At 54.4% G+C, this 11,317-nt stretch overlaps 1 protein-coding gene and 1 non-coding gene across 2 annotated transcripts; one reads left to right on the top strand and one right to left on the bottom strand.

The window, feature by feature from the left end:
- Positions 1 to 206: 206 nt before the first annotated feature.
- TNFSF9 (TNF superfamily member 9) lies at positions 207 to 4,117 on the bottom strand. The gene is made up of 3 exons (XM_012435859.2): positions 3,280 to 4,117; positions 1,928 to 1,958; positions 207 to 674 (listed from the first exon to the last, which is right to left on the bottom strand). The coding sequence occupies exons 1-3, from the start codon at positions 3,535 to 3,537 to the stop codon at positions 208 to 210; spliced, it is 756 nt and encodes a 251-aa protein (XP_012291282.1). The 5' UTR covers positions 3,538 to 4,117; the 3' UTR covers position 207.
- A 774-nt stretch (positions 4,118 to 4,891) lies between these two features.
- Positions 4,892 to 5,032, top strand: LOC135276900 (U4 spliceosomal RNA). The gene has a single exon (XR_010344451.1). It is a non-coding gene; the product is annotated as a U4 spliceosomal RNA (small nuclear RNA).
- The last annotated feature ends 6,285 nt before the right edge of the window (positions 5,033 to 11,317 follow it).

The following is an 11,317-nucleotide window of genomic DNA, read 5'->3' on the forward strand; positions in this document are numbered from 1 at the left end:
TACATACATATAATATCTGGTATCAGGGTCAGAATAAATATCAAGGTCCAACGTGGGGCAGGAGGGGGTGAGGAGGGTCCTCGAGGGGAGGTCAGCAGCAGGGACCCCTACCCAGCCCCTTGAGGTAAAGAAAGCAGCAGGGACCCAGCACCAGGGGTCTCAGTAGGGTTCAGTCTCTGTCCAGGTGCGCTGCACCCAGGCGGGGCGTTATTCGGACCTCAGTGCGGGCGGTCCGGCTGGGACTTCGGGGGTCACCCGGAAGAGTCCCAAGACAGTGGCGCCCTGGGTAAGCTGCCAGGCATGGTGTGTGCCGGCGTCAGTGTGCAGATGGACGCCCAGGCGCTGGCCGGCACCCAGGTGCAGCAGGCAGCTCCGGAAACCGAAGGCCGAGTTGCGAGCCTCGGAGGAGGTGGGTGGCAGGTCCACGGTCAGAGCCAGGGCGGTGGCCCCAGGAGCCGGGCGCTGCGGCTGCAGGTGCAGCGCCAGTGAGACGGAGCCTGAGCCCTGGCCGGCCACCACACGGTGCAGCTCTAGTTGCAGGAAGACGTAGTAGACGCCAGCCGTGCCTACCACCAGCTCCTTCGTGTCCTCCTCGTAGCTCAGGCCCTGCGCCAGGGACACGCCTGCCAGGCCTGGGTCGCTGTACCAGCTCAGGGGCCCGTCGGTCAGCAGAACTGTGGGAGGAGAGGATGCACTTAGCTGAGCATTGCTGAGAGCCGAGCATGGGGGTGGGGGGTGATTGAAGGGGACTGAGATGGAGGGGGGACTCTGAGACGGGGCTGGGGGAGGGAAAGACGGGGATAGAACAGAAGAAGAGGATCCAGGGACAACAGTCAAGAGAGGGCAGAATTCCAAAAGGCTGGGTGGGGAAGGAGTAATGGAGGTGCGGGGACAGACTGCCAGGAAGAGGAAGAGGGGGTGAAAAGCAAAAGGCAGAGTGGCTCTAGCTGGAAGAAGCCTCAGGGAGGGGTGCGGGGACTCCTGGAGAGGATAGTGAGGGTGGAGGGAGCGGCAGATCCCAAAATGAAGGAGGGGGCGTGGAGAAGAGAGAGAAGGCAGGGAAGGGGAGAGGAGAGATGGAAGAGGCTGGGACGGAGAGGGGAGGCTGTTAAGAAAGGGAGAAGTTCTAGAGGAAGGCTGGATCAGGGAATCAAGGGGACTTTGAGAGGGGTGGACAGAGGACCTGGTGAGAGAGGACTTGGAAGAAAGGAAAAGGGAGGAGGAAGTGCCTAGGAGAGGGGAGGGCAGGGAGGGGGCTCACCGCCGAGGGGCAGGGGTGGGAAGGAGAGTCTTAACAGGGAAGGAAAGAGGGAAAGGGGTCTCTGGAGGGGGAGGGGAAGGAAGAAGGGGGTCTCTAGATAGGGAAAGGAGGAGAGAGATTCTGGAGTGGGAGGGAGTCTCTGGATGGAGAGGGAAGTCGTGGGGAGGAGGGTTTGGGGAAGGGGCAGGTGAGGGGATAGGGAGGAGGGTCTAGGGGAGAGGAAGGGGAGAGGAGGAGGATCTGGGTACGGGACAGAATGGGAGTAGGGAGGCGGCTCTGGGGGAGGGAGAGGTGGGGGAGAAGAGGCTGGGGAGCTGGGAGGGGGCATGAAATGGGGAAGGAAAGCAGCGGGGAGAAGGGTTTCCAAAAGAAGGAGGCCAGAGGCTCTAAACCAGACTGGGGGTTGGGGGTGTCAAGCCCCAGTTCTGATAGGGCAGGGGTCCCAGGTGGGCCCAGATGGGGGTCTGATGGGGAGGCTGTGGCATCCGGAGAGTCAGGGCAAGTCAGAAAGAGCGATCGGTGGCGTTCAAAGACGGGAAGTGGCAGCTTTCAGAGGGGGCAGGGTGGAGGGTCAGAGCAAGTGGGCAGCAGAGCCTCAATCTACAGGCGCTCCCCGTCTTAGTATCCCCAGGAGGGACCGGGACGGGAGTGGGGCAGGACACTCACCATTTTGGGCCACCAGCTGTGCAAACATGCCCTGTTAAAAATGGAAAGGAGGAAGGTGGATGGGGGTTTCCCTAGAAAGTGGAGCGGTGCTGTCCCCACTCACTTCAACCATCAGGGTCCCCAGGGTCTGTGCAGACCTGGAATCAACACTTTCCTCCCAAATAAAGAACACTGAGAACGTACACAAACACACAAAAACACACACGAAGCTGGTGGTTCAGCCTGCCCCAAGAACAGACCTCCAAAAATTCAGGAGGGAAAAGAGATCCCTCTTCTTCCCAGCCCACTTTCAGGGGTTCCCCTGGGGATCTTAAAAGGGAGAGGGGGATACCTCAAGGGTTGGGGAGAAAAATGAGTCTTTGGGCATTAGCAAAGGAACTGGGAGTCTCCTGGGTGGTCCCAGATAAAGAGGAAGTGCCCCCCTGAGTCAGGGATGGAAAAAACGTTCCCCTCATGAAGGCGTTGAGGGTTGGAGAGCTGCGGAGGGTCACCCCGTCCAGCGTGCAGATAGGGTGTCATGGGAATGCGGAATGAGGAGGGGTGCCCCCACCGAGTGCCTCATAGAGGAGAGAAGCCCTCTTTCTCCGACCCGGGGAGCAGAAGACTTGTCCCCAGGGATTTGAGGACTGTGGGGTCTCCTCCTCCTGGCCTAGGGTGCTGATGGGGTCTCGTGGGGATGCGAAATGAAAGGGGTGCCCTCCCGTGCAACATGGAGAAGGAGAGCCCTTGGAGGTCCAAAAAGAACTTGTGGGATCTCCTCTCCCAGGCCCAGGGTCTCGTAGGGGGCACAGGATGAAAGGGGTGCCCCCAGGCTAGAAGAAGGGGACCCACAGGGATCCAAAAAGAACTGTTAGGGGGCCGGGCGCGGTGGCTCACGCCTGTAATCCCAGCACTTTGGGAGGCCGAGGCGGGCGGATCACGAGGTTAAGAGATCGAGATCCTCCTGGCCGACATCGTGAAACCCCGTCTCTACTAAAAATACAAAAACTGGCTCTGCGCCTGTAGTCCCAGCTACTTGGGAGACTGAGGCAGGAGACCCTGGAGGCAGAGGTTGCAGTGAGCCGAGATCGCGCCACTGCACTCCCTCCAGCCTGGCGACACAGCGAGACTCCGTCTCAGAAAAAAAAAAATCCTGTTGGGGGTCTCCTCACCGCCCCCGGCCGGGGGTACAGATGGGGTCTCCTAGGGGTGCAGGATGAAATGTATGCGCCCCGTCTCGGTGCTAGATGGAGGGTGGGAGCCGCCGTGGGTCTCCTCTCCCCGGTCGGGGGTGCGGGATGGAGAAGGGAGTCCCAGAGGGGCGGCGGGGGCATCCCGGGAGATCCGCGACCGAGGGTCGGGGCGCGTCTCACCTGCCGCGGGTCCTGGAGGCCGGCGGGGTCACCTGGCGAAAGCTCGGGGCTGTCGCAGAGTCTCGGGCTGGGTACGGAGCTGGGCGAGTCGTGAGCCCCGGAGACGGCCCAGGGGCGGGCGACGCAGACGGCGCAGGCGGCCGCGAGCAGCAGCAGCCCGGAGGCCAGGACCCAAGGCAGCGGGCGGCAGGAGCGGGTGCGGGGCGCCGGAGGCCACGGGGCCTCGGGGTCCAGCGCGGCATCAGGGGAGTGTCCCATGACCGGCGACAAGAGACTGCGGGCGGACTCCGGCGCCGCCGTTTTAAAGAGAAGCTCCCAATCCCAGAGCCTGTCCCCGCCCAGAGCCCGCCCTTCTGCCCACGGCCTTTCTCCAGAGTCGGAGGCTGCCCGGAGCCCTCCCCGCAACTCCGCGGAACTTTCTCCACCGGGATCTCTCTCCGCCTTTCGCTTTCTTTTCTGTTTCTGGCCTTCCAAGCGCGGCCCCAGGTTCCTCTCTCCCTGCTGTGTGTCCACCGCCCTGGTTCTCTCTCCCTGCCGCTGCTTCCCGGTGTCTCCGTGGATCTCTTGCTGACTCAGTCTCCTTTGTTCCGTGTGTCTCTTCCTGTCACTGTGTGGCTCTGGCTCTCACTCTTTCTCTCTGCCTGTTTCTGTCTGTCTCTGATTCCCTCTGTCTCTCCCTGTCTCTCTCCTTGTTAGTCTCTTCTTCCCCTCCTCTCAGCACTCTAGCCCCGCATCACTGGGACTCCCCCAGGTTGCCCCCACATCCAGCACTTCCTAAGAAGAGTCAGAATTCAGCCAGGCCTCAACCACCCTCACTCCGGGAGCACCCGACCCCCCCCCCCGCAGCCACCCCTCCCCAGTGGAACCCTGAATGTCATGCTCAGCCCTCCTGCCCAGTTTCCCCAGGACCCCTGGGCCTTCCCTGGCCTGCCCCCACCCACCCACTGGACGCTTCCCAGCAGGAGTCCCTCGGGACCCCGCAAGCAGAAGCTTGGAGAGTCCAGGTGGGAAAATTCCCCTGCAAGAAAGGGACAGTGTCAGGCGGGCGGGCGAGTTGTCGGAAACTCACATTTCCCATCTGTGCTGGCCTGCTGAGAGGCAGCCAATCCAGGGCTGGGAGGATGGGCCAAGAAGCAGTGAAAACTTTGCTCCAAAAGAGGAAGCACTGCCAGATGGAGATGAACGTGACCCGGGGAAAGCCCTTGGCTGGTGTTGAAGTCCTGGTCTGCCCAGCCCGGTGTGGGTCCACACTGGCCAACTCCCTTCCTGTCTCCAGCCGCAAGGGAGATGGGAGTGTAGATCAGGCCTTTCATCACTCCTCCGGCACGGTGGCTCACACCTGTCATCCCAGCAATTTGGGAGTCCGAGGCGGGCGGATCATTAGGTCAGGGGTTTGAGACCAGCCTGGCCAACATGGTGAAACCCCATCTCTACTAAAAATACAAAAATTAGCCGGGCTTGGCAGGTGCCTGTAATCCCAGCTACTCAGGAGGCTGAGGCAGGAGAATCACTTGAACCTGGGAGGCAGAGGTTGCAGTGAGCCAAGATCGCACCACTGCACTCCAGCCTGGGTGACAGAGCAAGACTCTATCTCAAAAATAAATAAATAAATAGCTTTGCACAGTGGCAGTATCGTAGCCAATGAGGTTTATCTGAGGCACGATTATTGTTAATTGAAAACTTTTCCCAATACCCCGTCATGATGACTTGAAATATACTCGGCATTGGCAATTTTTGACAGTCTCTATGGAGACTGAATTATTATAAATAAGAAGGGCCAGGCGCAGTGGCCCAAGATGCCTCCAATCCCAGCACTGTGGGAGGCCAAGGAAGGCATATCACGAGGTCAGGAGATCGAGACCATCCTGGCCAATGTGGTGAAACCCCATCTCTGCTAAAAGTACAATAAAATTAGCTGAGTGTGGTGGCATGCACCTGTAATCCCAGCTACTCAGGAGGCCGACGCAGGAGAATTACTTGACCCTGGGAGGCGGAGATTGCAGTGAGCCAAGATCAAGCCACTGCACTCCAGCCTGGGCAACAGAGTGAGACTGTCTCAATAAATAAATAAACTTTTGTTTTCAGATACAAGGTCTTGCTCTGTTGCCCAGGCTGGAGTGCAGTGGCATGATCATAGCTCACTGCAGCCTCCAGTCCTGGGTTCAAGCCATCCTCCTGCCTTAGCCTCCTGAATAGCTGGAACTACAGGCACATACCACCATGCCTACCAATTTTTTTTTCTTTTTTTTCTTTTTTGTCTAGAACAGTGTCTCGCTATATTACCCAGGCAGGTCTTGAACTCCTGGGCTCAAGCTATCCTCCCGTCTCTGCCTCCCTAAGAGTTGGAATTACAGGCTTGAGCCACCATGCCTGACCCCAGTTTTTTTTGGAGTTTTTTGTTTTGTTTTTTTTTAATAGAGACAGTCTTGCTATGTTGCTCAGCTGTGATGACTGGCATGAGTTACCATGCCCATTCATAAGGGAGATACAAGTATCTTGCGACATCAGCACAGTGTCTGTGTCTGATCCTGTATTGGGCCTCCCTGGGGAATTACAGAGAAAATGATAATGATACTGGCAGTGTGGAAGGAACATTACCAAATGCTAAACAATTCCTATATATGGTTTGGGTTCTCCACGTGTGAGGCCCAACCCAGCAACAGGGCCACTATCTGTAGCCTATTAGCTATGCAAATTCTAGCACCCAGGCCTAAACCCCCGGAAACTCTCGGAGAGAGCGTCCTCCGGAAGATTCCAATGGCCCCGCAAGTTTGAGAATGCCACTTGTGCCCACGTTTTCCTTTGCACCTGCTATTCCTCAGCCCAGAATGTCCTTTGCCCAGACCTGCAACTGGAGACACCGTCTCACCACTCATGTCACCCTTCACACCGTCCCTTCCGGGTCAAGATGACAAAGTGAACCAGCCTCTGCTTTCACTGTCTCCTGAAACTTCACTGTAGTGACGTTTAAGCAATTGTTCATAAACCAAAAAAAAAAAAAATTTACAAGCCAGCAGAGCAGAAAGGTGAGTTTTCTTAGAATTTCACCACCCCCAAGACTTATTCATTGGTGAGTCTCCTCAACCATTAACAATGTGATGGGTGGCAGCTAAAACACAGAAGTTTGCCATAGATATACTTGCGGAAGCAGGCCAGGCGAGGTGGCTCACGCCTGTAATCCCAGCACTTTGGAAGGCTGAGGCAGGTGGATCACTTAAGATCAGGAGTTCAAAACCAGCCTGGCCAACATGGTGAAACCCAGTCTCTACTAAAAAAAAATCTACAAGGCCAGGCGATGTGGCTCATGCCTGTAATCCCAGCACTTTGGGAGGCTAAGGGAGGCAGGTCACCTGAGCTCAGGAGTTCGAGACCAGCCTGACCAACATGAAGAAACCCTGTCTCTACTAAAAATAGAAAATTAGCCGGGCTTGATGGCACATGCCTGTAATCCCAGCTACTCAGGAGGCTGAGGCAGGAGAATCACTTGAACCCGGGAGGCGGAGGTTACAGTGAGCCAAGATCACGCCATTGCACTCCAGCTTGGGCAACAGGGTGAAACTCCGTATCAAAAAAAAAAAAAATTTTGCTGGGGGTGGTGGCGCATATTTGTAGTTCTAGTTACTTGGGAAGCTGAGGCGGGAGAATCGCTTGAACCTGGGAGGTGGAGGTCACAGTGAGATGAGATCGCACCATTGCACTCCAGCCTGGGTGACACAACGAGACTCCATCTCAAAAAAAAAAAAAAATAGTGATGGATGCAGCAAACCACCACCGTGGCATGTGTACACCTATGCAGCAAACCTGCACGATCTGCACTTGTACCCCAGAACTTAAAGTATAATAAATAAATAAATAAATAAAAATAGGGTCTCACTCTGTTGCCCAGGCTGGAGTGCAGGGGCGTCATCATGACTCATTGCAGCCTCCAACTCCTGGGCTCCAGTGATCCTCCCACCTCAGACTCCCAAAGTGCTGGGACCACAGGTATGAGCCACCTCACCTGGCCCTTTCTAAATAATTTTTATTTTTTTGAGACAGGGTTTCACACTGTCACCCAAGCTGGAGTGCAGTGGGTAATCACAGCTCACAGCAACCTCAACCGCTGGGCTGAAGTAATCCTCCCACCTCAGCCTCCCGAGTAACTAGGACTATAGGCACGCGCCACCATGCTCGGTTAACTTAGTATTATTTGAAGAGACGGGGTTTCACCATGTTACTCAGTCCACCTCCTTGGCTCAAATGATTCACTCATCTCAGCCTCCCAAAGTGCTGGGATTATAGGCGTGAGCTACCTTGCCAGGCTGCTAGACCACCAGGCCCATTTTTAATTTTTTTTATTTTTTATTTTATTTTATTTTTCCTAAGGGAATGAACACAGGATATTTTATTTTATATTTTAATTGAGATAGAGTCTCTCCATGTTGCCCAGGCTGGTCTCTAACTCCTGGACTGAATGGATCCTCCTGCCCTGGCCTCCCAAAATGCTGGGATTACAGGTGTGAGCCACCAAGTCCAGCCTTTTATTTTTTTTTTTCTTAAGAGAAAGGAAAATAGGCCAGGCACAATGGCTCATGCCTATAATCCCAGCACTTTGGGAGGCTGAGGTGAGTGAATTACCTGAGATCAGGAGTTCAAGACCAGCCTGGCCAACCTAGTGAAACCCCGTCTCTACTAAATATACAAAAAAAAAAAAAAAAAAAAAAGGGCCAGGCACAATAGTGGCTCACACCTGTAATCCCAGCACTTTGGGAGGCTGAGGTGAGTGAATCACTTGTGGTCAGGAGTTCGAGACCAGCCTGGCCAACATGGAGAAACCCCATCTCTACTAAAAATACAAAAAATTAGCCAGGTGTGGTGGCGCATGCCTGTAATCCCAGCCACTCAAGAAGCTGAGGCAGGAGAATTGCTTGAGCCTGGGAGGTGGAGGTTGCTGTGAGCTGAGATCACACCATTGCACTCCAGCCTGGGCAACAAGAGCAAAACTCCATCTCAAAAAAAAGAAAAAAAAAAAAGATTTAAAGATACTGATGCCGGCCGGGCTTGGTGGCTCATGCCAGTAGTCCCAGCTACTCAGGAGGCTGAGTTGGGAGGATCACTTGAGCCCAGGAGGTCGAGGCTGCGCTGAGCTAGGATCACACCACTGCACTCCAGCCTGGGCCACAGAGCAAGCCTCCATTTCTCAAAAAAAACAAAATTAATTAGCCACTAATTAAGTTTAATTAGTGTGATGGCATGCACCTGTGGTCCCAACTACTTGGGGAGGCTGAGGTGGGAGGATCACTTGAGCTGGGGAGGAAGACGTTGAAGTGAGCTATGATCATACCACTGCACCCCAGCCTAGACAACAGAGCAAGATTCTGTCTCAAAAAAAAAAAAAAGAGAGAGAGAGAAAGAGTTTTTGCTGTGTGATCTCAGGCAAGCTGCTTCACTTCCCTGATTCAGCTCATCTTTCAGATGTGTTAAATGCGAATCGCGGTGGATCTCAAACGGTGATGGAAAGCTTGCTCTGAGCACCGTGCCAATCACATAGTAAATGCTCAATAAAGGCGGCCTGTCGTCGTGATGGCCACTGCACTCCCTCTACAGCTCTGGGGTAAAGTCATCCCTAAAATGTGGGCACAGAAATTAAAACTCCAGAAAGTGAGGTCTCTTGGCCAAGGTCTCACTGTGACTGGTCTGAACTCCTATGCGTGCGAGGGGCCTTGGCGGGGCTCTGAATGTGCCCTCCAGGGAAGGAAAACAAGACCTCAATGCCTGGGGAAGGCTGAGGCCGCAGCTAGGGAGCGCCGTGACGTGCTGTGGTTGGGACATCTGAGCCAGGCAGCCCCGCCCACCATGGAGCACTCAGCGTCACCCTCTTAGCACCTCACGTTTGGTGGAGTCGCACCTCTGTGCTCAGCTGTCTCCCCGAAGACAGCGTGGGCCCTGGTTTTCCTCCCCCACTAGGGAAGGGCCCCACTCTCCACCATCACGGGAAGGGACAGCACCCCAGGTTCTGCCATGGGGGCCCTCTCTCATCTGCCTCTGAGGTTGAGTGAACAGATGCCTCCCCCAAGAAGTCTACCTTGATTATTTCCTAGCAAAAATCTTCTCCTCTCAGAGCCTCTGTAGTGTGACTCCTGTCGCACAGCTAGTGACCCCTTCAGGTGTTAACTTTTACCTAGCCTGGGTCCTCTATCTACCCCAGGGCAAAGGCGAAGCATAACAGAGCATCTGTGGTGTGAGCAGAGCAATTTGCATGAGTCAGAAGGAAAGAGTGAAGTAGCTGGGCATGGTGGCCATACCTGTAATCCCAACTGGCTAGCTCACAAAACCCAAACAAAATATTTTCTGTCTGGTCCTTTTCAGAAAAACTTTTGTTGCACCTGGAGTCTTCAATTCCCACTCTTCAGAGTTCTTGCTGCTTGGGATGGGTGCAGTGGCTCATGCCTGTAATCCCAGCACTGGGAATCCAAGATAGGAGGATTGTTTGAACCCAGGAGTTCAGACCAGCCTGGGCAATATAGCAGGGCCAGGCGCGGTGGCTCACGCCTGTAATCCCAGCACTTTGGGAGGCCAAGGCAGGCGGATCATGCAGTCATGGGTTCAAGACTAGCCTGGCCAACATAGTGAAACCTCGTTTCTACTAAAAATAAAAAAATTAGCTGGGCATGGTGGCGTGCACCTGTAGTCCCACCTACTTGGGAGGCTGAGGCAGGAGAATCGCTTGAACCCAGGAGGGGGAGGTTGCAGTGAGCCGAGATCACGCCATTGCACTCCAGCCTGGGCAACAAGGGCAAAACTCCATCTCAAAAAAGAAAAAAAGAAAAGGGGGAAGGAAAGAATGGAGTAAAGTGCATCTTATTGTTTGTTTGAGACAGGGTCTCGCTCGGTTGGCCAGGCTGGAGTGCAGTGGCATAATCATGGCTCACTGCAGCCTCGAACTCTCAGACTCAAATGATCCTCCCACCTCAGCCTCCTGAGTAGTTGGGACTACAGACATGTACCACCACACTCAGCTATTTTTTTTTTTTTTTTAGAGATATGGTCTCACCGCTCCTGTCTTTCCTTCCTCTTTCCTTACCTCCCTTCCCTCAGGCTTCCAGCTTAAAAAAAAAAAAAGGGAGAGAGAGAGAGAGATGGTCTCATCGTGTTGTCCAGGCTGGTCTGGAACTCCTGGGCTCAAGCGATCCTCCTGCCTCAGCCTCCCATGTATTAATAGCTGGGACTACAGGTGCACACTACCATACCCTGCTTTTTTTTTGGTAGAGACAGGGGTCTCACTATATTGCCCAGGCTGGTCTCACACTCCTGAGCTCAAGTGATCCTCCTGCTTTGGCCTCCCAAAATGCTGGGATTGCAGACATGAGCCTGATATTGATCTTGAGCCATGAAGGAGTGTTTACACATGTTGAAGGAGGAAAGAGACACAGAAAGGGGAATTACATCATTCAAATAAGTTGAGTCGCTGGAAAAGCTACATCCGGGTCTGTTTGGAAAACGCAGACCGGCACCTCAGTGTGTACACCTGGGGGATTGTGTAAGAGTTGCAAGGTACAGGCCAGGTGTGGTGGCTCACACGTGTAAGCCCAGCATGTTGGGAGGCCTGGACAGGCGGATCACCTGAGGTCAGGAGTTTGAGACTAGCCTGGCCAACAGAAGTGAAACCCCGTCTCTACTAAAAACACAAAAAAATTAGCCAGGCGCAGTGGCAGGCACCTGTAATCCCAGCCACTTGGGAGGCTAAGGCAGTAGAATTGCTTGAACCTGGGAGGCGGAAGTTGCAGTAAGCTGAGATCACGCCACTGCACTCCAGCTGGGCAACAGAGCAAAACTCCATCTCAGAAAAAGAAAAAGAGTTGCAAGATACAGTCTCACTATGTTGCTCAGACATAGTCTGGAATTCCTGGAGTTGAGGAATGACCACAACGAGTGATCCTCCCATCTCAGCCTCCCAGAGTGCTAGGAGTAGAGGCAGGAGCTACCGTTCCAGTTTGCAAGGTAAGTTTGTGGAGTTGGGGCGCATACCGGCTACTCTGGACTGAGTGTCTCTGAGGCA

The sequence above is a fragment of the Aotus nancymaae genome, unplaced genomic scaffold (genome assembly GCF_030222135.1).
Source record: "Aotus nancymaae isolate 86718 unplaced genomic scaffold, 86718_ANA_hifiasm-v0.15.2.pri h1tg000028l, whole genome shotgun sequence".
NCBI lineage: Eukaryota > Metazoa > Chordata > Mammalia > Primates > Aotidae > Aotus > Aotus nancymaae.